Genomic DNA, 27,838 nt, shown 5'->3' on the forward strand with positions numbered 1-27,838 from the left:
CAAGCAGCTGCGTCCCGGCCTCAGAGCCTACGGAGCAAGGCCTGCATCTGGCCTGCATTGCCTGGGGCTGTGTCCATGCTGTGTCCAAGGGAGCCCCTCGGGGCAGCACACTTTCTTCTGACTCACCCCATCTGGCCGACCCAGAAGCCGAGTGTGCTGAAGGAGGCCTGGCCCAAGGACAGTGGGAGGGGCTTTCCTGGGGGAGGCCGGACCTGCTACTCAGCACAGCAGGCTCGCTTGCTCCTGGGTGTGGTGGCCTCCCGAGTGCTGGGGAGGTGGAGGCAGGAGCTCCAGTCCCACCGGCCCTGCCTCACCAGTCACGTGGGACAGGGTGCCCGGAGCCCAGCAGTGCCCTCAGAAGTCCCAGCCCACTCACCCTGTAGGCCAGGTGGGTGCAGGGCTGAGGCACTGGCCCAGGATGGAGGGAGACTGGGGGCGAGCTCTGGCACGCAGGCCATGGCGGCAGGAGGGTGCAGACCATGGTTTGGGGTGATGTTGGGTGGCAGACCCTGTCCATGGGGCAGGGGTTCCTTCAGGGCGCTGCCCGAGTTTGCTCCTGTCTCGGGCCCGTGTCCCTGTCAGGGAGCACTGTGGCCCATGCAGCTGAGTCTGCACGGAGGGCCGACCCCCGGGACCGGCTCCCTGCAGTGCCCAGGCTGCGAATGATGCCACTCAGGGTCAGCTCCCCTCCAAACCTCAGGTGCCCTGTTGGGGTTCCAGGCAGATCCCCAGCCATGGGTCACTTTATGTGCCCCCCACACCCCGCCAATGGGAGGGTGCCCTCCCAGGGCCAGAGCGGCTCACACCGGCCCTGCAGATGCAGGAAGGTACCCAGACTCAGGGACTCTGGGCCCGCCCAGGTCGGGCGGAGACAAAGGAGCTTCCGAGCTCCGTCTTCCAGGTCTGCTGGCCCGCACCACGCCGCTGAGACCGGAGCAGCCAGGGGGCCGGGAGCTGCTGCCTACACACACACACACACACACACACACACACACACAGGCACAGAAAGAATCAAACTCGAGGAAAGTGCAGAGTGATTCCCAAGCAGAAGTTGGGCCTCAGGGTGTTGCCCTCTGGGGTGAGGAATAGCAGCATCAGGGTTGAGCATCTCAGACCCAGAGGGGTGATGGGCACAGGCCCCAAGCCCTGCTCCAGAAGAGGGTTCTCCTGTGGGCTCAGGGCTGGGGCCAGCCCTTGCCAGGTGCAGGCACCTAGAAAGGCTTCCGCCCCTCTGCTAGCCTACCTGGACTTAACAACGAGGGCCACTGGCCACCTCCGTGCTCCACCATCACGACAACTGCCTGAGACACGGGGGAGCCGTGGGGCATGTGGGACAGCTCCCTGACACAGGCCCACAGCCAGCCTTGCTCCTGCGTCTAGCCCCCTGGGGAACCTGGTTACCTGGAACCCCAAAAACTTAAGGTTCCAGATGCTTCCTTTGGCATCCTAGAAATTTTGTGGGCAACTGGCCAGAGTCTGAAGGCCCCATTGCCCGAGCCAGGACCTGGCAGGAAGTTATGGGGTTGTGGTTACCGCCGGCCGGCCTGGGCTTTGTTCCATCAGGATGGGGAGTGTCTGCCTCGGGGAGGAGACTCAGTCGACTCTCCCACTTGTCTCTGGGGCTGGAGCTGCAGGCTGGGAAGGCAAGGAGCCACTCCTCGGGCCGTCCTGCAACCTCCCCCGATGCACGCGGGCCGGATGCTGGCCGGGCGAGCAGTGGTGCTGCTCTCCCTGGCCTGGAGCACGCATGGCAGCCTGGCCATCCCCAAGATTGCAGAATGCGGCCTCTCCTGTTCGCAGGTGAGCTCCTGCCTCCTCCTTGACCCCATCCAGTGATCAGGGGGCCTTTCCCGCTCTCATGTGAGCCCCGAGCCTTCCTAGGGTCTCCTCTTGAGGGGGCCCTGGCTCCGTCACAGGTGGGCGCCGGCCTGGCGCCTGGCACAGAACGAACGGCGATAGGCAGTGGGTGACACCGGGGCCTCGGGACCCCTGGGAGGCACGGGGCTGGCCCTGCAGTTCTGCTCAAGGGCCTGTTGGCCCAGAGCCCCGGCGGGAGGGGCCCACTGATGTGCCCTCACCCGGTCCCTCTCCCTGAAGCCCCTCGTGGCTTCAGGGAGCCCAGTTTCATCATCCGGCTTGTGTGGACAGCCCGCCAAGGGAAGGCTGCAGGAACATGCTAATCCAGGACAGGAAGGAGCCTCAGGGCAAGCGTGTGCTGGGAAACGGTGGCCTCCCAGGACTTCTCACCGCAGGGCGGACTGACTCAGCCTCGCCCGAGGGAGGCAGCACCTGCCATGGGTGCCTGTGTCCCTGGAGACTGGTCCAGGCACGGTGGGGACACAGCCCAAAGGCATCCCGGGCTCAGCAGAGCACAAGGACAAGGGCTCAGAAAGACCATGGAGAGCGCAGGGTGGAGGCACTGGAGCACCTGCCCTGCGCGCTGGGCCTCGGGGACTGGAGGTGTACAGGGCGCGAGCAGACAACGTGTGGGTGCTGGGGAGCCGTGCGTGCAGAGGAAATGGCTGGGTCCAGGTCAGGGGGTGACCCGGGGCCCCCACAGTGAAGGTGGACAATGGGAGGGGGTGGCTTTGTGTGCACTTTACCAGGGGAGTTAGAGCCACTGGGGATCTTCTGGGGGGGTAACTTGGTTTCGAAATGTGGGGTTTGAGAAGCCCATCAGGCGTGGGAGCTGATGTGAGTGGGGTCAGGAAGAGCCACCAGCAGGGCTCCCGCACTGGGCCAGCTGGGCTAGGACTCAGCCCCCCAGACCCAGAGGCTGTGAGGAGAAAGAGCCCCCAAGGGAGGAGAGGTGAGGGGAGAGGGGTGCTGGAGGCCGCAGGACAAGTGCAGAGCGAGGGGGCTCACGGCCCTGCTGCTGCTGACCCCACAGGGAGGGCCAAACCAGCACCACTCTCGACTCACAGAGGGAGCTGGGCCGGTGCCCTGCCGGGGGAGGGGCTGGGAGGGAGCAGGGGCACCTGGGGTGGGGGAGGGGCGCCGGAGGACTTGCCTGGAGGGGATTGCAGGGGGGAGGAGGCAGGCCAGGAGCTGGCGGGGGCTGCCACTGGAGCTAGAGAAGCCACAACGGTCAGACAGCCACTGGCGACCCCCAGCGCCTTCACAGAGACCCTCCAGCCCACAAGTACCCACAGGACTGTTCTGGGCCTTGGCAAGTCTTCAGTGACACATTGTCCTCGCAGAACCGACTGGAGGAGCTAAAGGGACAGGAGCAGAGGGCCAGGGTGCAAACGCTGCCGTGGGGTGGGTGCAGGGGCCTTGGGTGGTGAATGGGGCCATCAGGAGCAGGAGACCCTGCTCCATGGTTTGGGGGGCCCCAGCCTCCTGGGCTGTGTTGTGGGGACCAGCTCCGGGCAAGCGGGGAGCCAAGTGGATCAGGAGCCCACACAGGTCCTTTCCTCTAGCCGGAGCTGAGGCGGGGCCGCGGGGCGGGGGTGTGGTGGGCAGCTGCGGGTGGGGTCGGGGGAGGGAACACAGGTCCTTCCCTGAAGACATGCTCCTGGGGTGGGGTGGGGGTCCCTCCCCACAGACAGCCCCAAGCCTGGCACGGAAAGCCCCGAGAAACCCAATGGAAAACCCCAGGGAGGTGGGGGTGCGGCCACTTCTCCACCAGGCAGCTCCGGGCCGCAGGGGCATGCAGCCAGCCCTCTCCCATGCCCTTCCCCAGCTCCTGGTACACCAGGGACCCTGGGTCACATTGCCCACAGGTGCTTTCTGGCCTGACCTTTGTCTCTGCTGGTCCCTCTGCCTGTGTCCCAGAGAGGAGAGAGAGGGTCTGGGCACTGAAGGGACACCCACCAGCCCTCCACTAGACATCACGTTCCACAACTCCGGGGCTGTGGGGGCTCCAGGCACAGGTACAAAGGGCAGTCCCTGCTGCCCAGGCCACACGGATGCCCTCAACCTCGGGGCAATGAGCAGGGCCCCTCTCTGCCTTTGAACTCTGGGACTTGGGAAGTAGGTTCAGGCCACGGGATAGTGGATGCCGAGCGGGAATTCCAAGCATGGGAGGCCGAGGGAGGCAGGAACCTCCCCAGCACAGCCTGGCTCCTGCGCTCAGTGAGGGCTGCTCTGCAGGGTCGGTCTCTCGGGCTCGCTGGAATGGGCTGTCCCCTCCTGCCCGCGCACCCCTGGGCCGCCAGGCTCCCAGGACGTGCAGTCGCATGGTGGAGAGGGTGAGGCTGTCCAGGTGGGTTCAGCCCTTCCATCCGAGCAATGTGAAACGGAAAACAGACGTTGAGGAGACACGGAAAACAGATGCAAACTGGGAGAAGTTCCAACCATGCGGGGTTCAGCGGTGCCCCAGCAGCCCGGGTCCCTAGTTTGTACAAATGCGCCGTCAGTCCGCGCCATACTGCGGCTGTGGGGAAGCCCGCAGGACTATCTCCACGCCTCTCCTCTGCGTCCCGCACCGTTCCGAAACATGAGCGTGTTTAGAAAGGGGTTGGAGCGGGGGTGGAACCGCAGATCCAAGTGGCAGGAGAGGACTGGCTTGGATCCTCTGTTCCCACCTGGGTGCCACCGGAAGTGCCCCCCTGCCCCCCCCCGCGCAGCCTGGTGCCCCAGGGACCCGGCCCCCCTGCCCCCTGGGCTCCCAGAGCAGCACCCCAACCTCAGTCTCCCCGAATTTGGCCGTGGAGCCCTACGGCACACCCACCAAAGTGAGGCCTGCCAGCTGGTGGTCCAACCACTCCCCCCACCTACCCCGGCCCCATAGGAATCTGGTCCCCAGTCCCGCCATGCCCTCACCTCCTCCACAAGGGCTCCCCTGAACACACCTGCAGATTTGCTGCCCACGCTGCCCTGGGGCCTCTGATACCCCTTCCCCATCCCTTTTCAGCAAAGTGCAACTTCCTGACCTTCCGGACCGTGTCGGGGTCTCAGAATGGGGCTCCTCCAAGACAGAGCTTTCCCCACTTCCTTCATTCCAGAACCCCAGCACCTTATCAGTACCTAGCAGGTGCTCAGCCAGTGTCCCCCTAAGGAATGAACGGCTGGGCCTGTGCCAGCAGCAGAAGCTGGGAATGTTGGGGACACGGGGATCCCCGGTCCACGGGGTCCAGGTCACACCGTCTACTGAATGACGGCTGTCTGCTGGGCCTTGGGCTGGACTCTGGGACACCTCACCCCCACTGCCAGGCCCTTCCAGAGAGTCAAGCGCCATGTGACTCTCCTGGCTGTTGGGGCTGGTCGGGGGGGGGGGGCACGGAAAGTGGCCAGGCTGACCTCTCACCCTGTGTTATTCTTCTGTCCCCAGGGCTTCGCCTGCAAGAGCCGAGTGAACCGTGAGTACATCTCAGGCAGAGGGGGACATTCTGCCTTTCCCGTCCTCATACAGCCTGGCACCAGGGTCACCCTGTCTTCCTTGCCAGTCTACTGGCCTCCCGGTGCCTGCCTCGCAGGACAGTGTCCCCCAGATGTCGCTGTCCAGCAGCTGGTGAACACGGACAAGGCCCCCAGTTCACGCCCAGAAGCCCGGTGTTCCTGCTTCACGGGGGGGGGGGGGGGGGTTCCTTTTGCAAAGTGTCCTGCCGGCCATGCAGGGAAAGCCCCACGTCCCCTTATCAACGCCTGTGTTTTCTCCAACGCGCACCGACGCCGTTAACTTCTCGGTCTTCGCTGTGTTCCGTGGCGGCGGCCTGCCCTGGGCTGCGGCCGGGCCGTGGGCTCCTGCCGGGCCGTGGGCTCCTGCCGGGAGTGCCCCTTGCCAGTGCTCCGGGCCTCACAGAGTTCCGCTCCCTCCCGGAGGCTCCCTTGGGGCTCCCAGGGCCGTTAGGAACTTCTCCACTTGGGTGTGATCGCATTTTAAGGGGTTCTGTGGATTTGGGGGTGTTTTAAGCAATTCCTCCCCGCCCCGAGGACCGTCCCCTGCCTTGCTGCACTTTGTTTCCATTCGGCTCTTCAGCTCGCCGGGGCTTATTTCCTCGCGGGGCGGGGGGCAGGGACGCGGCCGCGGTGCTTGGCTGCCGGGGGTCTGGGGACCCGCCTGGCCGCACCGCGGACGGCTCCGCGCGGCTCCGCTCTTCCAGCCGCGGGGCAGCTCCCCGACCCCCAGGCCCGGCCGCGAGCCCCGCCTGGCTCCTGCCTCTCCCTGCTGGGCGGCCGCGTGCGCGCGTCCCTGAGCGCGCGTCCCTTAGCGCGCGTCCCTGAGCCCGCAGGTGCCGGCGCGCGGCGGGAGGGCGGCCCCCCCGCTGCGGCTCGTTCCCGCGGCCTGACCTGCGGCGGCGCCCCCCGGAGCGGCGGGGCCCCAGCCCTGGGTGAGAGCCCGCTGGGGGGCGCCCCGGGCCCGCGGCGGGGGGCAGCGTGGGCGCCGGCTGCGCTCGGGCTGCACCGCGGGGCCCCGGGGGTCCGTCCGGCCGCCGCGGCGCGAGGACCGCGGAGGCGCCGGGGACTGGACGAGGCGGGGCGCGCGACGGAGCATCGGCCTCGCCGTCCGCCCGCTCGGACGCGGGACAGGGCGCTCCGGGGCCGCGCGGGCGCGGGACGAGCCGGACAGCTCGGCTCCTGGGGACGCCCGGGACGGCGGAAACCCGGACGGACCCTTCGTCTCCGCGTCGCTTTCAGTCCCCGCGCGCGACCCGAACTCCTCCGGAGCGGCGCGACCCACGCAGAACTGGAAATACGGGAAAACCTCAGAAATGAGGACCGCGTGCGACGAACCCGGGAGGGCGCAGACCGGGGAGAAACTCAAGGCAAAAACGGGGACGTTTTTAAAAGTAAAGAAGATGCGAACAAACAGATAAAAACGGCGCGTGAATGAATGGCGAGTGCTGCGGACAGGCCAAGGATGTCCAAAACGCACGCGCTGAGGAAGACCAAGGGCACAGGAAAAATGCTAAGAGCTACAGATCTCAGGAGATTAAATTTTTTTCCCTTAAAACTGGGTATTATCAGAGCAAACCAAAAATACGGATCCTGTGTACCAAACACCAAAACATACTGTGGTAAAATGACTGGGTTTTAAAGAGAAAAGTCTTTAGGGCCCGTAGCAAAGCAAGCACACAACTTCCCATGGTAGGAGCCTCCCCAGCACGGGGCTGCGGTCCTGGATCCCATTTCCGGCGCGGGCCCAGCGAGCAGTGGCCGTGTCCCGGTCTGGGCAAGAGAATGGACCCGAAGAACAGGGACATCTCGGACCAGAGAGCACAGACGCTCTCAAAGACCACGGTACATGGGGCGGGCGTGCTCCTCAGAGGAGCAAGCGACTCTTCATCTCGGGGTTGTGGGGTCCAGCCCTGCGCTGGATGTAGAGATTACTTAAAAATAAAACCTTAAAAAAAAAGTACTTGGAACTGACCCAAAGAAGCTCCCATTAGCCAAGAGAATATCATTTGACCTTAAAAAGAAAAAAAAAAAAAAAGACTTGCAGTAAGTTGCAGCCCATCTTCTGAGGATGGCCTGGAACCTGCTCGTCATCCTCAAAACTGGGATCAAGCCTTGTTCCTGCCCGTCTCCTACGAACACCGCCTGGGGGTAAGTGTTCCAGCTCGCAAGGGAAACCAAACGGTAGAAAAACCATTTTGCATCCTCCAGTGACGTGAGTGCTGGTGACAGCTGGCATCAAAGTCGGCGGAGGTCCAGGCACAGCATCACAGCACCCCCCCCACCACCACCAATCAAGGGCACTTGACACCAGCGCTGGTCCTGCCAACGGACTAGATCCTGAGCACAATCGGGCCTCCGGGTCCTGCTGCTGATCAGCCAGAAATGCAGGGTCTGAAGACGGGTGCTGAAGTGCACCCTGAGGACGCCTGGCAGACCACAGAGCCCCATTCTGCAAGGAGGGGCAGAGCTGAGCAAAGCGGCAGACCAGGTAATCCAAGTTTGGAAAATGGCAAGCCTCAAGGTTAGTGCAGGAAGAGGCCCCTCTGGACGATGAAACCATAAGGAATGAAGGAAGTCGGCCTGCTGGTTCTGCAGTGAGCGGAGGGGCTTGGACTAGCTGAGGACCCGCCGGCTGGTGGGGATCGGGCCGTCTGCTCCATAATCATGCACAAAGCTATGTTTTTGGGGTGAGCTTTTCAGTATCTTAATTTCATTTTTACACTAGAAAGCTTTTCAAAAGGGTTTTAGCATTTTGTATGCCTTCACTTCTTCAACATGAGCTTTTGATTGTCAAGTTGACTGAGAATTTCAGGAGGCGTTTCCCAATGCGGGTCTTGTTTTAAGATTACTTACTTTGGAGAGAGAGAGAGGGCGTGTGTGAGCATGGGAGGGGCGCAGAGGGAGAGAATGCCAGGCAGACTCCCAGCTGAGGGCAGAGCCCATCATGGGGCTCGATCCCAGGACCCTGAGGTCTGGACCGGAGCTGAAATCGAGAGTCAGACGCTCAAGTGACAGAGCCCCCAGGTGCCCCCCGCATTAAAAAAAAAAAAAAAGGATTTATTTATTTATTTTGGAGAGAGCCAATGTGTGTATTTTTTAGTATCACCAAGCAATTAGCTCAGTTCCAAGTTACCTAGACGACCGGTTTAGCCTCCGAGCCCACAGATTAGGGGTTTCGTCCCACAAGACTGCCCCCCAACTTCCAACACCAGCAACAAGTCTGGGGTGTCCCTTCTGCCTCTGACCAGCTGGCTATGGGTCAGAGGCTCCCACGACCCTGCCCTCGGTCCACTTTCTTTGCTTGATGGGCTCACAGAACTCAGAGCATCATTTTACTTGCCAGGTATAAAACGACATAATTTAAGAAAAACCAGGTAGAAGGGACACAGGAGGGCACAGAGACCCCCATGCCTCCTGGGGCTCCCACTTTCCCAGCTCCATGTCCTCACCAACCCAAAAGTGCTCCAGACCCTGTCCTTTAGAGTTTTTATGGAGGCTTATATGGAAGGTTTTTCATAGGCACGGCTGATAAAATCGCCAGCCATTGGTGGTTGACGGGACCTCTGGGTCCTCTCTCCTCAGCAGAGGTCATCATGTGGTTGATTTCCCTGGCAACCAGCCCCCACCCTTGGGACTTTCTGAAACTTACCTCATTAAGATGGACTTAGTTGCGGTTGAACGTGGTTTGTTATGAACAACGAAAGACGCCCTCCTGGCTCTTAGCTCTCAGAAAATTCCAAGGGTTTTAGGATTCTTGTACCAGATAAGGGGCACAGAGCATATTTCTTATATAAGTTACAATATCACACATTTTGATCTGACTGGCATTGACTACAACCATTGATTTGAGGCAGAAATGACCTCAGAGATGAGTGTTCCAACCATGAACATGGTATGCCTTGCCAACGATTTAGGTCTTCCTCAAAGCTTATACTTACGTTCTTCAGAGGCTGAAGGATAGTGTGAAAGGTTGCTTTAGTTTATTGTATTTTCCGATTGGTTTTGCTGGTGTAAAGCAGCTGCTTTTGTATACTGATCTTGTACCCAGCACATTTGTTAAAAATTCTTTGTTATTCCTGATAGATTTCCCATTGAGTCTCTTAAGATTTTGTATATGGATAATCACGAATTCTGTAAATGGTGACAGTTTATAAACCTGTGTGTGTTTCTGGTCTTACAGACCTGGCTCCAGTCACCAGGACAGTGTGGAATGGGGGCCTTCCTTTAGTCCTGGTATTCACGGGATCGACTCCCAAGGCTCCCACGACGTTACCAGGCTAATGAGGCCTTCGAGGAAGATGACTTCTATCGAGACAAGGAGGTGCCTTTCTTTTCCCAGCTTTTTAAACATTCTTTATCATGAGTAGGAAGTGAACCTGACGAAAACTGTGTGCACCTGCGAGAATAATCATGCGGTTTCCTCCTCTAATCTTTCAGTGAGATGAATCGTACTGATAGATGTTCTAACTTTGACCACACGTGGAGTCTGGAAACAAATCCTATCCAGTCATGTTTAATATATTATTAAACCAAATTGCTACAGTTTTATGTAGGTTTTATAACTATATTCATACGGGAGACTGGCCTACACTTCACTTTTTTGCGTGAGCCTTTGCAAAGCTGGCCAGCAGCCCTGTCTGTCCTCTTTCCCTTCCTCGGGGTCATCTTGGCCATTTTACTTCGTTCTCCACATTTCTGAATGTCTCTGCTGTATTTTCCATCTCTTTGTCCCTCTGCGGCCTTCGGGGTCATTTGCTGGGACCTTCTGCTTCACTAATTCTCTCTTTGGTGAGATCCAGGCTGCTCTGGAAGCCACTTGTTGCATTTTTAATTTCTGTTTCTGTGGCTTTTGTTTCTAGAAACTCTGTTTATTGCAAATGTGTTTGGTCCGTCTTTGTAGTTTCTGTTTCCCACCGCGCATACTTCCGAGCTTGTCCTAGGGTGGCAGGTCTACAGTTACATCTCGTGCGCTTGTCCCCAGAAGACTCCATGGGGCTCTCATTGCTGCCAGGTTTCCCTCTCGGTGCTCTGTTTTCTGGTGTATCTGCTCATCTTTAAATATGCCTGCTCAGTGCCCTCAAGAAATGACTCGTGAGGTTCCCCATGGCCTAGGATGATGGAGGTTCCCCCGGATCAGATTCCCCTTGTTTCCGAGTGGTACCCAGAGAAGACGTGTGACTGTCAGGACCATTTCCCTTTAAAAAACAGATTGAGGTCCCTTGGCCCTTCCTAGAGATGCGAACCAGGGCCGGACAGCAGCACCCAGACCCACTGAAGGCCGTGGGAAGCTCTCTGTTCCTCCCTGCGCACTCGGAGCAGCCACGCCACAGAGCCCAGGGTTGGGGGGCTCCCCGTTGGCCTCCAGCCCAGGGGGGTAGTGATAGTGGGACAGCTCCATGATGTCGCCGGCTTCCTCTGCCTCTCTCTGCCGTTTCTCAGGCTTTGACCTGATGATGCTGATTCTTTGAGCAGCTTTCCCAAGTTTCCTTGAAACCTTTCCTCCAGCATTGTTAGCTGTTTTCGGCTAGAGAGTTGGCCCGGACAGCCTGGTCTGGCATATTATGGGAAACGAAACCCCCAGCTTGTTTTTAAACACAGAGAACTCTTTCTTTTTCCTCCTCTTCTTTTGTCAAGAGGAATTTAAATTCACCACCACATTTCGCCAACCGCTGAGTTCACTGTTCCCTTTTGGAACCCTCTTCTTCTTTCGAGTTCCTGTTTCTCCTCTTCAGAGTACATCTGCTAGGCCTCCCTGAAGTACGGCTCTGCAGCAGCTTTTCAAGTCTTTGAAAAGATCGAATGTATTTACTACTCCCACAGGGAGACTCCCACGAGGCTTCATAACAAATTTGGGGTGCGCGGTGATCTCCACGGAGGGACAACGACTTGCTTGCCCCGTTTTGCACCACAGATACCGTGGCATGCTTGCATCTCTTCTCTTCTCTGTGTGCTCTGTATGCTCTTCTCCTCCCGGTCCTCCCCGTTTGGTCAGCTGGTCTGGAGTAGGAGCTGTTCTCACACATTCTTCTCCAACAGGCATCTTCCCTCTCTGCGGCCGCTACGCTCTGTGCTCCCCATGAGTCCTTCTCTGCCATGGCTCTACCTTTTTTTTTTTTTAAATTCTGGTTTTCGTCCTTTACTTGGTTGGCTGGAGCAGATCTGCTTCCCCCTCCCCCAGAAAAGGTCAAGAGATGTGGGTTTCTCATTCCTTGCAGAGAAGAAGACATTTTCACACACATGAGGTGCCCATGGGTGGGAAGAGGGCTCTGCCTTCCCTTGGGAATGCCACGTGAGGCTCTCCGGTGCTCCCCGGGGCAAGGGAACCTCAGGCTGGGGACAGAACTCTCCCCGCCCAGCCCCACATTACCTGGCTGGCCACTCGGCTTCACCGTGGAGTCTGCGGACAGCTGGCGGGCTGGCCGCCGCCCCTGGCTCAGAGGAGCCCATCAGACCCCACCACTGCTTGCACCATCTCCAAGACATGGGGAGCCAGGGACACACAGCGCAGGGGCCATGCCAGGTGCAGACAATTGCTTACAACTCGGACGGGTACGGGAGGAGTGATCATGGACACTGCTCAGAACCGCCCGCTCGTGGGGATCAGGAAAGGCAGCTCAGCTCTTCCTTCTTTGTTTGACATCCATCAGTTTGGGAGAAGGAGGTGACAGGAGCCTGCGACCTCCTTGCCCGTCCTGGTCTCACCCCTCAGGACACGATGAGGCGAAGCCCTTGGGGTATGAGGACAGCCGTGCTCTGTGTGCCTAAGGCTTTAAAAAAAATTGTTGTTTTTATTGTTTTATTTTTCCCACTTATGATCTTCTATAAACTTAAACCAAGTTGGGAGAAACCCCCTCTTATGGGGCCAAGCTCACTATGGCATCTCACAAGTTCTGGGGAGGAGTTTAGAAACTTGCTGCCTTCTTACACACACAGATGGGCAGGAAGAAGGAAATGACCTTTATAGCATAATTTTTTAGATTTATTTTACTGGGGTGCCCGGGTGGCACCGTCACTTAAATGTCTGCCTTCAGCTCAGGTCACGATCCCAGGGTCCTGGGATGGAGTCCTGTATTGGGCTCCCTGTTTGAGGGGCAGAGCAGGGGCGGTGGGCGGGAAACCTGCTTCTCCCTCCGCTCCCTGCTTGTGTTCTCTCTCACGCTTCCTCTCTCTCAAATAAATACATACATACATACATAAAACCTTTTTTTAAAAAGATTTATTTTATCTATTTGGGATAGAGAACGCATGAGTAGGGGCGCAGAGGGGCAGAGGAAGAGGGAGAACCTCAGGCAGAGCCATGAGGAGCCCGATGTGGGGCTCGACCCCAGGATCTTGAGATCCCGGCCTGAGCCGACGGCAGACAGACGCTAAATGACGGAGCCCCCCTGGTGCCCCAGAGTGCATTAGATTTTTATAGAGACGACTATGTCATCTGCAAATGAAGACGGCTTTACTTCTTTCCAAACTGAAAAGGAAGTTTATTTTCTTGCCTTATTGCGCTGACTACAATCTCTAATGCAACACTGGACAGAAGTGAGCAGAGCAGTGACGCTGGTCTCCTTCCCGATCTTACGGGGAAACAGACCTTTCACCGGCAAACACGGCAGTAACCATAGGTTCCCCACAGGTGGCCTTTAACAGGTTGAGAATGTTTCCTTATGTTCCTTGTTTGCTAAGTTTTTTTCTTTTTTTTTTTTTTTTAGGAATAGATATTGGATTTTGCAAAATAATTTTGCTATTGAGATGATCGTATGTGTTTTTCAAAATTTGTTAACATAATTAATTGTAGTGATTCTTTCTTCCTTTCTTTCCTTTTTTTTTTTGGTAGGCAGCAAAGCCAAGTTTATTGCACGAGAACACAAAGCTCCCCAAGAGGGAGGGGCCCCGAGAGGCCTGCCCTACAGTGATGGATTTTCCGACATTGAATCCGTCTCGTATTCCGAGGGCAGACTGCACTTGGTTATCATGGGTTATCTTTTTACATGTTGTTGGATTCCCTTTACTAAAATTTTGTTTAGAGGTTCTACTCTGTGGCCATGAGCTTCCTGTAGTTTTCTCTTTTTGTAATGTTTTTGTCAGGTTTTGATATCAAAGAATGGTTTCCTCACTGTTCCTGCTGCGTCAGTGTTCTGGAAGGATCCACATAGAACTGGTGGTAGCTCTTTCTTAAACTTACGCTTTCATTGACTTTCTCTACTGCTCTTCTGTCTCTTATTTCATTGGTTTCCACTCGGGTCTTATTTTTTTTTTCTGATTACTTTAGGTTTTGTTACTCTTTCTTCTCGGTCTGAGATATAGTTGACGTGTAATTTAGCACTAGCTTAAGGACGTGCATTTACTCTAGTTTCTTAAGGTGGAAGCTGATGTCACTAATGTGAGTTTTTTTTTTTCTAATTTGGAATTAAGCGCTACAAATCCCCCCCCCATAATGTTTTGGTGGCATCCAAATATTGTTGTATGCTGTGTTTTCATTTTCATTCAGTTCACAGTAATTTCTCATTTCCCTTTTCATATCTTCTTTGGCTGAACGTTATTTAAAAGTGTATTGTTTAGTTTCCAAATATTGGGAGGTTTTCCAGAAATATTTTATTTTAGTTTTTTAGAGACTTATTTATGTATTTTAGAGGAAGAGAGAGAGAGAGAACAGGTGAGGGGGCAGAGGGAGGGGAAAGAGACTCTCGAGCGGACTCCACACTAAGATCACAACCTGAGCGGAAACCAACGGTCAGATGCTCAACCGACTGAGCCCCCCAGGCGCCCCCAGAACTATGTTATTAATGACTGATTTAATTCCATTTTGATCAGAGAAGATAGTTTGTTTGATCTGAATTCTTTTAAATGTACTGAGACTATTTTATGGACCACACAGTCTATCTAGATAAATGTTCCGTGCTCACTGGAACCACGTGCAGACGCCACCGCTGTTTGGGGGGGGTGCCGTAAATGCCGGGGACGCCGAGCGGGTTGGTTGTGTCATACGAGGCCACCATATTCCTTCCGTTTTCTGCCCACTTGTTCGGTCAAGTGTAGAAGGAAGACTGTTGAAGCCAACTAAGACGGTGGGCTTGTCTGTTCGACCTTGTCGTTGAACCTGTTTTGTCTCCCTGTGAAACTCTGACATTAAGTGCGTCGTATAGGTTGTGACTGCTGTGTCCTCCCGAGGAACTGCTCCCTCCGTCGCTGTGAAGTGAGTGTCCTTCTCTCTGGTAATGTTCTTTGCCAGGAAAGCCATGCCATCCGGTCACAACCCGTCCATCTTTCTTTGGATTAGCTCTGGCAGCCTGTGTCTTCGCGCCGGTGTTGTCCTATGTGAAGTGCGTCTCTTACAGCAGCCTGAGTTGGTCTGGCTTGTGTTTGCATCCTGAGTGTCTTTGCCTGACTACGGCGTCAAACGTCTGCACTGAGCTTGGCTACGGAGGCGGTCAAAGCCAAGGGGACCACGTTCCTGCCCTTTGTTCCTGATCGTCTTTGTCCGCTTTTTCTTCTTCTGCCGTCTTTCTGTTGATTGTGTGTGCGTGTGCGTGTGTGTGCATGTGTGTGTGCGCGTGTGTGTGCGTGTGTGTGCGTGTGTGTGTGTGGTTTCATTTTATCTCCTCAGTTGACTTAATAGTTGAAACTCTTTGGTCATTTTGGTGTTTTTTTTGCTTTCTGTTTGTTTTTCCGTGTTTCTAACGTACGTCTTTACGCATTATACTCCACCTTCAGGACGTGGTGCCCCACGGCACAAACAGCCGTGGCAGCCGTAGGGCAGCCCCACCTCGGCCATCCATTTGGTGTGTCAGATTTACTGATTTACTTGGGTCGGGGGGACGAGCGGGGGCAGGGCCAGAGGGAGCAGACTCCCCGCTGAGTGTGGAGCCTGATGCAGGGGTCAATCCCGTGACCCCAAGACCCGGAGATCATGATCTGAGTGGAAACTGGGAGTCGGAGGCTTAACGGGCTGCGCGCCCGAGGTGCCCTTCCCCCCACGCCAGGTGTTTGTGGGGCTGTGGTCACACGTTTCCCTTTCCCGCGTGTTCTAGACCCCCAGTGCCTTACTATTATTATTCCGTGTAAACAGTCAATCCTCCTTTAAATGGACTTAAATGGAGGAAACAGACTGTGTGTCTACCTGGTCATCATTTCTGGTGCCCCATTTGGTACCATGTTCCTATTTTCCTTCCTACCCAAGGGTCCGTCTAACTCTTTTTGGTGTGCGGGCCTTCTGATGAGGAGTCCTCTCGGCTTCTGTGTGCTGAAGGAGTCTTTATTCAGGCTTCGTCCGCAGACAGCTCCAGCGGGCAGGCCGGCCTGCGGCGTTCTGGGGCCTCTTCTGCCGTCTCCCACGAGAAACCCGCTGTTGTCCTGTCCTTCGGTCCTTCTGTGTAACGTGTCTTTTTCCTCTGGCGGCTTCGAGAGTTTTCCGTCTGTCACTGGCTTCTAGCAGGGGTCGTGGTGCCTCGTAATTTTTTCCATCTCCTTATGCTCTCACCAACCTCCTGGACCCGTGACTTCACAGTTTTCATCAAGTCGGGGAGGTACCGATTTTTTTTCTCATTCCCTGCATCCCTCTGGGGACTCTCCGCGCACTCGGTCGCTGGAGACGTCCCGCCGACGCTTCTCCTGCCGTCTCATCGTCACAGTATCTCTTTCGGGGTTGTTTTGGGTTGTTTGGGTTGTTTCGGTTGTTCTGTCGAGTTCCCCAATCTCCTTCTTCTAAATATCTGATCTGTTATTAATCCTAACCGATGTGTTTTTCATCTCAGACATTATGTTTTTTCCAGAAGGTGGTTCTGAGCTCTAGCTCCCTATCTAGTCTCCCACGTCTGTGCGCACCAGACGGGACATACGGAAACAGCTGTGGTCATTGTGTTGACGTCCTTGAACCGATTCTGGAACCTGTATCAGTTTCAGTGAATTGATTCTTCTCCTCATTATGGGTTGTATTTTCCTGATTCTTTGCATGGCTTGTCATTGTGAATTGATAATTTTACCCTGTTGTGTGCCGGACATGGGATTTACTCCCACAAACATCGCTGAGGCTCTCCTGAAAGGCAGTTACATTTCGGGGGGCGCTGGGCAGGCTGAGAGCGGCATTCCGTCTGAGGCTAATCACCCCCCACCGAGGCAAGACTCCTCCAAAGGTGGGGCGTACCCAGGGCCAGACGGCCCACGGGACTGTTCCCAGCCCCAGGAGCACAGGACTCGGTTCCCTCAGACCCTCTGGGCGGGTTCCTGCCTGCCCCGCAGTTCCCCTCACGGGCGTGCGGACTTGGGCCCCGCGGGGGAGCCTTCTCCTGCCTTCTCGCGCAGACGCCTCTCCTCTCTCGTGCTCTGCCCCGCAAACGTGGGCACGCGGGTCTGCCCAGGCTCTCTGCCTCCCCCACAGCCCAGCGTCACCTCAAGGACCTCCTCGTCTTCCCTTTCCTCCTGCCGCGGCCTGAAACCCCTCTGCACACCCTCTGGCTGGCTTTCTAGGCCGTGTCCTACAGGAGAGTCCGCCTGGGCCGCAGTGGGGTCCACAGAGCCGATTTCCTTTCCAAGAATATATTCGGGTCTTGTAAGTCCTCACGTCCCGTGAGTCTCTCTCTGAAGCCGTCGGAGTGAGCTCCACCCAGGGACGCGCTCCTCACCGTGTGTGTCCAGGCCCGGTGGGCAGGGCCACTGCGTCCGGCAAAGACCTGACTTTGGGGCACCCGCCTTCTCCGTAGCCCACCTGCTCGCAGGTCGCTGGAGCAGGTCCCGGGGCGGAGACAGTCCGCAGGCTCCGGACAGACAGACTCTGCGCCCTCAGGGCTGCACCTCGGTCCGGGGCTGGGGCCTCTGGGGCGCACCCTTCCTCCTCAGCCTCCCCGCAGAGGGGTCTTCCTCCGCTCCCCCTTCACTCACGGTGCAGTTCGGCCTGGTCTGACGGGGTCCCCCCCTCCTCTGCTGCCCGTCCGTCTCCCAGAGCTCCAGCCCCAACAGGTCCCCCTGGGAGTTCTGGGGGCCGCAGCTCCCACCCAGGACACACACCTTCCCCTTCCTGGACACGCGGGCCCACCTCGGGGTTACTTCCTTCCACCGCCCCGACACCGGGCCTGAACCCCATCTCTCCTGCCTGCAGACCACCCGCAGCCCTGGGTGCAGGAGGGCACCTGGGCTGCCAACTCGGAGGGCCACGGGCCTCCCCAGGGCTCCACGGCAATAACCCCTCTGTCCTCCAAGTCCCCGGCTGGCAGCCGGGCCAAGTGAAGGCCGCCACTCGGCTCAGCACCCGTGCCCGGAAGCGAGACCCCCCTCCCCCGATCTGGGCTCCGACGACCTTGGGGTCATGACCCAGGTGCCCTGAAGGACTTCGAAGAGAGGCCATGGGGCTTGCCAGCTTATCAGAAGGCGCCTGTGCTGGGCAGGTGGGGTCTGCTCCCCAGTCTGGCCCCACTCCTGATGCCCGACAGACAGCTGGCTCCAGGGCGGGTCCTCTGTGTGTCCCAGTGGACCCACTGGGGGCCATTCCCTGATTGCACTGGAGCAAGACAGTGAGGACTCCTCCCCAGACACGCCGTCCCGGAGCGCCCTCCACTGGCTGGGCCACCCACAAAGCCTTAGCCAGGCCCTGGGGAGCCCCGCGGCACTCAGCAGCCTTCTTTCCTCCCCAGGGAACATTTTTAACAGCTTCTGCCGGCCACCCCCCTCGTCCGTGCCCCCCTCGGTGCTGGAGGCCCTGACACTCTCCACTGCCATGAAGTGTGCCCCCCGCGACGGCTGCTCCCTGCTCCTGCGCGTGCAGGCCTCCCTCGTGCTGCATGGTGAGAAACAGTCTGGGGGGCCGGGGACCCCACTAACTGCACTCCACAGAGAGGAGGGGAAAGAAGAAGAATCCCTGCCCTGGTCTGACCCGCCTGCCCGGCCCCTCCCTTCGCGCAGAGAGCCTGCGGGGCCTGGAGGCCTGCTCCGTGAATCTGGACACCCAGGAGACTCAGTGTCAGAGCGTGCGGGTCTCCAGAGCCTCCGGCCGCCGGCAGGTAGGGTGGCAGGTGAGGCCGGAGCCTGACCCAGACGTGCTGGCCCCACCCCAAGCTTTTGCCTGACCGGAGCAGCTGTCCCCTGGCTGCTCCCGGCTGCCCTCCCTTCTGGACTCCTGCTCCTCCCAAGGCCCGAGAACTGGGGACCCTTCTCCTGAGTTCCAGCTGTGCAAGGTGGAGCTGGCCAGGCCAGGGATGGGGGTGCTAGAGACCCCAGGCCCACCTGGCTCACACCTGTGTGTGCCCAGCTGCAGGTGCATTTTGATTGCTTCGAAGTGACCGTGGCTCAGAGCCTCTACGTCACCCTGAGGACCGTCCCCCACTTCTGCGGGGTCCAGCTGGACCAGCAGTACCATGTGGAAGGTGGGAGCCCATGGGGCTGGCCCGGGTGCAGCTGCCGCTGGCTTCTGGGGACAACTTGGGTGGGCCATCTGGGGCAGGGGGCAGGGCCCCATGCCGGGGGCTCGCAGCAAGCCCCTCTCACTTCATCCGGGGTCACGGGCTCCCTGGGAGAAGAGAGACTTCTGTAAAGCACGTGGGCAGAGGCCCGAGTTGGGCACAGGTGCCGGGAGCAGGAGCCTGGGCCCACCATTGCTGTGCCGTTTGCAGACTGCAGACACGAGGACGTGGGGAGGAACGTGCCCGTGTGCTTTGGTGAGGCCCCTTCCCCAGGTGGGACCGCTGCCCACAGACCCTGGGGAGGCCCCTGCAGGCCCTGCCAGGGGTGTCTTCCGCCTGTCCCACTTGGGAAGTCATGATGGGTCCTCAGGTGGGCGACTCCCGCATGCCTGGGTCTAGCAAGGGTCCGTCTCCTGGAGGCTCTCAGGACAGGTGGAGACCTCTGTCCAGTGACCGCGAGTCCCAGCGTGGCCCCCACCTACCACCGTTTTACAGCCGGGAAGTTCTCCTACTGGGCGGACCGCAGCCGGAAGGTCATTCTGGTCCAGGTGCCCGAGGTACCCGGGGCCCCTGACTACTATGTGCGGCTCTGCCTGAAGTGGTTCACTTGCAACGACGTGGGTGTCCCCGTGCGGGTGAGCCCGGGCCACATCCCACGGCCCTGGACACGCCTCTGGCCCGGGCCGCATCCCCTGCCCAAGTCCGGCCCAAGGACCTGTCCTCACCTTCCCCCTCCCACCCCCCCCCAGGCCCGCCTCCTGCCCACTACCCCCACCCCAGGCCTTCCCAGCCTCGCCCAGTCCCAGCCACCGGGGCCCCCAGCCCTCAAGCGCTCCACTCCACGCAGGTGACAGGAAACCGGATGTCCCGCACCGTCTCTCTGCCCTACAGCCAGGAGCTGCCGTGCCTGTGCCTCGAGGTCAGTGAGAGTGTGGCCTTCACCGCCCGGAGGAGACAGAGGGAGGGACTGGGCCTGAGCTGACCCCAGCCCCTCCCGCAGGGCTGGTTTGCGACCCCTGACGCCGTGCGGATGCAGGCCTGTCCCTTCGAAGACGGCAAGTGCCCTACGGTGTGGAGCAGGGGGTGGCGGGGGAGGAGGCAGCGCGGGAGGAGGGCAGGTCGGGGGCTGCCCAGCTTGGCGGGGGGGTGCAGCTTGCTTCAGCCTGGAGGGGACACAGAGGGAATGAAGCGTGCGTTCAGGCCCGCCCCCCCTCTTGAGCCTGCCGTGGATGGCACGTAGCCAACGGTGAGTGTCCGGCCGGCCTTTTCTGGGAGCCGAATCTCTGCGTGGACATGTGTGTGCAAAAACGAGCGGACACCCGGGACACATGGACACCCACGCCCCGGCCCGGCTCACGCGGAGGAAGCGGGGCTTCTGAGAGGGGCTGACGGGGGTGCGGGCGCAGAGGAGGGGTGCCCGCTCTGAGCTCTGCCCCGGGATGCCCCGCACAGGCCTTGGGACAGACACGTGGGTGGGGGCTCCGCTGACAGGGGTGGGTCCCTGCAGAGACGGAGGCCCTGTGGGATGCTATCCGCTACCACCCGGGGGACCGGGCACTGAGCTGGGAGCCCGCATGTCCCGTGAGCGGCCACGTGAGCCTGTGCTGGCGCCCGGGGCCAGGGGCTCTCTGCCACAACCTGGAGCACTCGGGCCGGCCGGCGCACGGCAGGGTGAGTGCCCGCCCGGCGGGGATGGGGGTGGGCGCAGATGGCGGGGGCCTGACCTGAGCGCCGCCCCCCGCCCTCCCCCGCAGGTGCAGTATCCGCTGGTGGACACACAGCCCCGGCTCTGCCTGAAGGTGAGTGCGCCAGGCCGCGGTCACCCCGGGCGCGGTCAGCACGTAGGGGGACATAGCAAGGAGAGGCGGAGGGGCGCCCAGCACTGGGGCTGGGGCGTGCAGCCACACGCGCTCCTGGACCCTGCCCAGCCTCCTGGGGACCCCTCTGAGCCCCATCCTGGTCTGACGCTGGAGTTAGGGGATTCTGGGGGGCCCAGCGGGCCCCAGTCCCCCGCCAGCCCCGCACACATTGCGGGGACCTCCAGCCTCTCAAGTCCTCTCTGCAGTTCTCCACCAGCCGCGGCTCCTGGGTGCGATGCCCTTTCCAAGAGGGACACTTCCAAGGTGAGCTCTCCAAGGGGCCGCAGGGCAGCGAGGTTGGCCGGGGGCCTGCGCTGTGTGGACACAGCAAACACCCACTTTCTTCCGGGTTCCTCGGATGCCTCTGGGTCAGGCAGCTGGGATGACAGGGAGCTGGTCCATGGGAGGAAGGAGGGGAACTGGGGGGTGGTGCTGGGCCTCAACCCCCCCACCCACAGCCTGGAAGATGACCGTCCAGCCAGCCGCCTCTCGGGGCCACCTCCGGGTCACCTTCTTCTCGCCCAGTGCCGCCCATTTCCAGGTGCACCTGTGTCACCAAAGGAAGACGTGGCCGCCTGCCTGCCGCCCAGGGCCCCGGGCCACGACCCTCGCCCCAGCCTCAGTGAGCCGGGTGTGCAGTGGGTGGGCTCCTTCCTGGGGAGGGTGGCTGATCCGTTTCCTGTCTGCAAGGCCCTGATCAGCCCCTGGAGGCCGCCCGGTGTGGAGGGCACTCCCCTCCGTGACACAGTCTTCCCCGTCACTGCCTGTGACCGACCCCTCTCCCACCCAGAGTGACTTCGTGACTGACCTTGCAGTGGCCTTTGTGGACATTCCCACGGAAGAGGCTTGTGTCCCCAACACCTGCATCCAGGTGGGTGGAGCTGCCCCCCCAGCCCCCACCCACCTCCTGCAGCTAGCCCTGCTTCCCTGGCATCATGGCATCACAGAGGGGGGACTCTGCCCCCAGAGCTTCTCGGGGGGGCCTGTCAGCCCAGCAGCCTCCCTGGGCCGGGGCCCTGGGGGCTGCAGTCAGGGTGCGGGAGAGGCCGCAAGCCATGCTGACTGAGCTGCCCCGTTCCCCAGGGCTGGAGGACTGACGTGACTTTCTCCGCCCCCCACCAGCTATGTGACCTACATTGCAGTGAGTTTCCCCCCAAGGGTCTCGGGCCCCAGGGCTGCGGGAGGTCCTGAGGTTGTGGACCCCAACCTCAGCTCTGGGCCCAGTCCCCGTCTTGCACCCTCAGGGTGGGGATGGTGAGCCCTGTACAGGATACTGGGCTTTGGTGGGGGACAGGGGGACCACCTGCCTGGAAGTCGGCCCAGACTCCAAGCCAGGCCAAGGCAGACCGACCCGGACCCACCCCTGACTTAGGGGGTCAAGGGCCCACCCCCCCGCAAGGTCAGCCATGAAGTCACCCTGGGTGTCCATCACCCCCGACCAGGGCTCTGGTTTCAGCCATCCAGGAGCTCACGATGTCCCTCAGCCCACCTTCTCTTGCTGAGCCACTAGGCCCAGGCTCCTGGGACCTCAGGCTTTACAGGAGACAAAGCGAAGCATTGGGGTCCTGGGTGTGGCCCAGGAGAGTGCCTGGGGGTCCTGAGAAGGGCGACGGGATGTCCGTGGGGAGCAGACATGGTCATGTGCACATGCTAGAGCTGCTGAGGGGAGAGTGGACTGAGGGGGTCTTGGGGGCACGAGGGGGATGGGAGAGGGAGGGGCACGCACCCACCCAGCGCCCCCAGCCTGCCCAGGGCTCCAGGCTCTAGGGCACGCACCCACCCAGCGCCCCCAGCCTGCCCAGGGCTCCAGGCTCTAGGGCTGCCCCAGTCCTGCCCTCTGCCCCACCGGAAATGCCCTAGAGCTTGGGGAGCGCCTCTTAGACCTCCCCCAGAGGAGATTACCAGCCAAGTCTGGGTCCCAATTCCCCAGCAAAGGTCCCCTGGAGCCAATCACTGGCGGGGGTGATGGTCATCCCTGGGGCCTGTGTCTGGACTAGGGCTCCCCCACCCAGCAGCCAGATGACCTGAGAGCCGGCCCCAGCCAAGGCCAGAGCCTCCCTGCTGTGCTGGGCCAGTCCCAGTGTCCCAGGGACAGGCCCGAGAGCAGAGGATGGAGAGCACTGGGGGCCTGCGGTTCCCTCTCTTTCCTCCTGCCACAGGGGCGGGTGACTGGAGGGGGTGTGTCCCGGACGAGGCTGGTACCGGTGCGCTGAGCCGGCACCCTGTTCCTCTCCTTCCAGCCAGCACCCAGGGGACAGAGGACTGAGGCCACGAGCCTCATCAGGCGCCAGCGCGTGCCCCGGCTGAATACAGGGGCTCAGCGGAGGCCAGCCCCCATCCGAGCTCCCAGGCCTCTGGCAGAGAAAGCCAGACGTCAGGACTTGGAGGTGGCTTGCGGGAGCCCGGGCTGTGGCGCCAGCCACCTTCTCGGTCCCCAGAGGTCCGCAGCTCCCTGGGGGCCCTCAGGCCAGGCCCGGGGCTTTGGGTCGGATGAAGGACTTCCAGCCCCTTCCTGAAGCCCCTTGCTGAAGGCCTACAGAACGGCTGGGTGGGCCGCCCTCTTCCCAGATGGCCTGGCCTCTGACTGCCCTGTCCCTGCTTGGTGCAGCCTCCCTCGGGATCGCCTGTGGCCGTGGCCACCATCCCTGGCCCGAGGACCGGGGCCCGGCAGCTGCCTGATGGCTGCCGGAGCTTTCCCAGGGCTCTGGAGAACTGAGTGGGAGCCCACATGCTCCACAGGCCCAGGACCAGCTTCAGCTCCTGCCCTGAGCCCTCGCACACTGACCGGGGTCCGCAGCTGGGCCCCCCGAGCCCCTGCAGCAGCCCTCCCAGAGGTCAGGTCGCCCTCCACTCTCCGGCGCCCCGGCTCGGCCCGTCCAGGGAGGGCTCACCACTTCCCGTGGCCTTAGGAGGTCCCTGTCAGGACGGGCAGCTCTCAGAATTGTCCCACTCGCTGATGGCCACCGCAGGGGGACCCTTGGCCCTGCAGTGGGGTCTCCACAGCCCAGGTCAGGGTCACCCGGAAGCTGGGCTGTCAGATATACCCCATAGACTCTGGTGTTGCACCCAAGGACTGCCAGGGTGATCCCTGAGCTGCGGTCATCTGGAGGCCGGGCATCCTCTGCACCTGACCTCTGCGCGCCCAGGGATGGGCGCCGCCGGCCAGCCCCATCTCCACAGCCGGCAAATCCAGGGCCAGGCTCCGCTGTTCCCCTGCCCTCTTCTGTCAAGGGGGCTGATGCCCCCAGAGACCTCGGGGGTGGACCAAGCCAGTGTGCCCCCACCCTCAGTAAACACTTGTCCACTAGCTCGCCTCTTCCCTTGAGGACAGAGTTGGGGTCTGCAGGGCGAGGAAGCCCCTTGGGGGAAGTGGGTTGGTGAGGAGGGTTAGGGCTCCGGAGGGAGGCGAGGGTGGAGGCCCAGATCGCAGAGAGAGCCTGCTGGCCCCCCACCACGTGCGAGCCCCCAAAGTGGTCCCCGAGGACACCCCTGTGGCTGGAGACGCCACTACCGCACCGGCCTGCCCCAGGGCCACGTGTGGGCGGGAGAGCCAGAAGAAGAGGGGTGCTCAGCCGGTGCACGTTGGGGCTCAGCCCCATGACGGATGGGGGTGGGGCGGGGGGCGCCCTTTCCTGAAGCCCCCTCCAGAGTCCCCGTAAAGTGGCTACCAGAGGCCGGGTCAAGCCAGGAGCTGACAGAGGGTGGGACGTTGGGGGCGGGGGGCTCAGGGAGGCCTCGCCCTCGGGCCCCAGGCCACCCACTCCCACCCTGCGTCAGGCTTTAGGGGCTGCCTATGGTTCTGCACTCACCATGTTTCCTCACTGCCTGGGATTTGGGGGCACGGAGTCCTCTGGAGGTCCTTGTCTGCCTGCGGTGCTCCCTCCCCATCGAGGCCCAGGCGGGGCGAGGGACCAGAGTCCGGCTGTGGCTGCGCGGTCCCTGCCTGGAGTTCCTGCTCCCCCCACCGGGTCCCCCCAGAAGCCCCGTGGCCGTGCAGAGACCCTGGCTCGGACCCAGGGCTACCCCTGGGAACCTGGCCTGCCAGGAGTGGACCAGGGAGGGCTAGGAGCTGACCGGGTGTAGGCTCCAGACTTGCTGCGGCCTTGGCCTTCCACAGATCCGGAAATCTGAGGCCCAAACAGAGGCCATGACTGTTCCTCTCAAAGAGGTTCAGGGCTATAGGGAATGAGTTGAGGATCGCCTTCTTGGGTCCCAGGTGCCCCGTGGTCCCCACGTGTGCTGCCACCCAGTGGCAGTTGTGCTCAGCGATCCAACCTCCGCACCGAGACCTTGACCACGCCCAGCGGCCTGGGGCGTGAACCGCGGATGATCTCAGGCCCCAGGACGGGGAGGACCAGAGGGAGGGGCTGGGTCCCCCACCTAGGGCTCACCGTTGAACTGGAGGGCAACTTTGGGACATCCGTGTATCCCATTCATTCTCCGATCCTCAAGCAGTTCTGACCACCCCCTGGGCGCCCGACTGACCAGTGCGAGAAGCGAAGATCACTGTCCCTGCAGCCGGGGACCGAGGGGTCTGCCCTGGACTGAGGGGCGGACCAGGTCAGCACTCGTAGCCTCAAAGCCCAGCAAATGGGGACCATCGGTTACCCCATCTGGAGCTGAAGTTTGCGTGGGACAGACAAGAGCCCAAACAGGCTAGAGACATCAACGATTTGGGTGCCCCGTGTCCGTGTGAGGCTGGGGACACAGATAGGACGTGGGGGGGGTGCCCGGTGGAAGAGGGGGGTCCTGGTGCCCCGAGAGCAGAGACGGCAGGGGTGAGGGTCATAAGCTACCTGGTTCTAGCAGGATCCGACTGGCGAGAGGTGGGGTGTGGCAGGCAGATGGGGCCACGGGACGTCCTGGCGTGGGTTCCACGAGTGTGAGTGAAACAGCAACATTTTGGCCTCGGTGACCGGAGGGCAGAGCTCCATGGCTGACGACGGGACACGGTAGTTAGGGTTGGTGTCTGGACACGCTAAGTTGGGGCTCCCTGTTGGACACTGAGTTGCTCACCAGTGCGGACGGAGTGACTGCTGTGTGCCCACTCCCTCCGGGGCCAGTACGGACACCGGTCCCTGCCTGAGGCAGAGGATCCACACAGAAGTGTACAACAAGGAGAGAATTATCCAGGACGCGAGAAGGGCACTCGGAGAAAGAGCAGAACAGCGTAAGGGAAGGAGCTGGTCCTGGGTCCCGTGCGGAAAGGAGATGATGAGGGGGTGGGTGGGCCCCTGGGACCACCAGTCCCTCGGATCCAGGCAGCCCTCTCCTCCAAGGCGGAGGAGAACTAAGCAGGTCCGCTATTGAATACGCCTTTAGAGATGGCAAGGCAGAAACCCCACCCCTCCATATGAGCCGGGCAGGTACCACCCTTCCAGACATGATCCCGAGAAAACATAACTTGTCCAAAACGCACCTGACATAAAGCCTATTTAATGTGACCGCCCCAGCCCTCTTGGGTCACAGTTCACGCGGAGTATCTGATTGCGTCCTTTTACTTTCAACCTCTTTGTGCCTTTGTATCTACAGTCTGCTGGGGCGCCTGTGGGGCTCAGTCATTAAGCATCTGCGTTCCGCTCAGGTCATGATCCCAAGACCCCAGGGTCAAGCCCCGCATGGGGCTCCCTGCTCGGCAGGGAGTCTGTTTCTCCCTCTCCTGCTCCCCTGGTTTGTGCTCAATGTCCAATAAATAAATAAAATCTTAAAACAATAAGTGAGCCTGTTGTACACAACATACATTAGATGGATTGTGTTTTTTATTCACTTGGCCGACCCCTGCCCTTTAACGGGAGAGTTTAGTGCATTTACATTTAAAGAAATTACTGACAAGAAATCATTCACTTTTACCCAGTAGTTGTCTGTTTTCCATGTGTCTTCTCTGGTTTTTCTTCCCGAGGCTTCCACCACTGCCTTTTTTTGGCGCTGATTTTTGTGCCAGTGTGATTTCCTCCTCCTCTCCTCTTCGGCATATTTGTGTTCAGTATTTTCTTAGTAGTTTCTGTGAAAGTCACGATTAAAATCTTAGAAGATAATACCCCAGTTTGAAGACTGAGTCTCAGCAGTATGCAGACAGCTCCTCTAGTCTCCCCGTCCCCGCGCTGTTGTCACAGACACGTCTTTATGTACTGCGGGCCCACTAATTAGGGTTCCATGCATTTGCCTTTTAAATCATATATAGAGAGAGAGACTTACAAACTGAAACTGCTGTAATGCCAGCTTGTACATTTTTTTAAAGATTTTATTTATTTGACAGACAGAGATCACAAGCAGGCAGAGAGGCAGGCAGAGAGAGAGGGGGAAGCAGGCTCCCCGCTAAGCAGAGAGCCCGATGCGGGGCTCGATCCCAGGACCCTGAGATCACGACCTGAGCTGAAGGCAGAGGCTTCACCCACTGAGCCACCCAGGCGCCCTGCATGTGGCTTTTAGTTACTGTCTAGTATCCTTTCATTTCAGCCAAAAGGAGTCTCTTTAGCATTTTAAAAAAGTGTTTATTCATTTGACAGAGACAAAGGGAGCACGGGAGTGCGCAGGAGAGCGGGCAGGGGGGCAGAGGGAGGGAGAAGCAGGTTCCCGACAAGCGGACGATGAGCAGGGAGCCCCGTGCAGGACCCTGGGATCATGACCTGAGCGGAAGGCAGACGCTTCAGGACTAAGCCCCCCAGCACCCCTCTTTAGCATCCCTTGTCCACAGGTCCCCTAGGGACGAGCTCCCTCGGATCTGATTTATCGGGAACGTCTTGCTTTCCCTTTTGTTTTTGGAAAATAGATTTTACTGGCTAGAGAATTCTTGGTTGACAGGGTTTGGTTTGGTTTGGTTTGGTTTGGTTTGGTTTGGTTTTTACATCTTCCAGGACATGAAGGTCGCATCCCACCGCTTTCTGGTCTGCAAGGCTTCTAATGAGAAGCCCCTTAAAACAGTACTAAGAGGGGCGCCTGGGTGGCTCAGTGGGTTAAAACCTCTGCCTTCTGCTCAGGTCATGATCCCAGGGTCCTGGGATCGAGTCCCACATCGGGCTCTCGGCTCAGCGGGGAGCCTGCTTCCCCCTCTCTCTGCCTGCCTCTCTGCCTACTTGTGATGTCTAACAAATAAATAAAATCTTTAAAAAACATCTACAACAACAACGACCAAAAAAAAAACAGTACCGAGGATCTCTTGCACGTGACCAGCCGTGTCTCTCTTGCTGCTTTAAGATTCTCTGTGACCTTGGCCTTTGACAACTTGGCTATAACGTGTCCTTCATTCTGCTTGGA

The 27,838-nt window shown here is 59.6% G+C and overlaps 1 protein-coding gene across 15 annotated transcripts; it reads left to right on the forward strand.

Moving 5' to 3' along the window:
- Window positions 1-1,588: 1,588 nt before the first annotated feature.
- On the forward strand, window positions 1,589-26,791 carry IL17REL (interleukin 17 receptor E like). 15 transcript variants are annotated; one of them, XM_045087608.1, is made up of 16 exons: window positions 1,589-1,800; window positions 5,276-5,303; window positions 17,961-18,110; window positions 18,229-18,338; window positions 18,575-18,689; window positions 18,936-18,980; window positions 19,221-19,360; window positions 19,573-19,644; window positions 19,726-19,780; window positions 20,233-20,396; window positions 20,480-20,524; window positions 20,791-20,848; window positions 21,043-21,215; window positions 21,375-21,455; window positions 21,668-21,725; window positions 22,825-26,789. In XM_045087608.1, exons 1-16 carry the CDS (start codon window positions 1,684-1,686, stop codon window positions 22,848-22,850), a joined length of 1,437 nt encoding a protein of 478 aa, XP_044943543.1. In that variant the 5' UTR covers window positions 1,589-1,683; the 3' UTR covers window positions 22,851-26,789. The 15 variants fall into 15 exon arrangements, 13 of the variants coding, with proteins under 13 accessions (XP_044943543.1, XP_044943544.1, XP_044943545.1 ...); XM_045087609.1 differs by having other exon boundaries at window positions 21,043-21,206; XM_045087610.1 differs by having other exon boundaries at window positions 21,043-21,206; window positions 21,400-21,455.
- The last annotated feature ends 1,047 nt before the right edge of the window (window positions 26,792-27,838 follow it).

This window comes from Mustela putorius, unplaced genomic scaffold (genome assembly GCF_011764305.1).
Source record: "Mustela putorius furo isolate JIRA1106 unplaced genomic scaffold, ASM1176430v1.1 tig00001419_pilon_pilon_pilon, whole genome shotgun sequence".
Taxonomy (NCBI): domain Eukaryota; kingdom Metazoa; phylum Chordata; class Mammalia; order Carnivora; family Mustelidae; genus Mustela; species Mustela putorius.

Coding starts and splice junctions, on each gene's coding strand:
- IL17REL (XM_013047285.2), top strand. CDS start 1,684: ATGCACGCGGGCCGGATGCTGGCCGGGCGAGCAGTGGTGCTGCTCTCC. Junction 18,981..19,220: donor GAACGTGCCCGTGTGCTTTG/GTGAGGCCCCTT, acceptor ACCGTTTTACAG/CCGGGAAGTTCTCCTACTGG. Junction 19,781..20,232: donor GGCCTGTCCCTTCGAAGACG/GCAAGTGCCCTA, acceptor GGGTCCCTGCAG/AGACGGAGGCCCTGTGGGAT.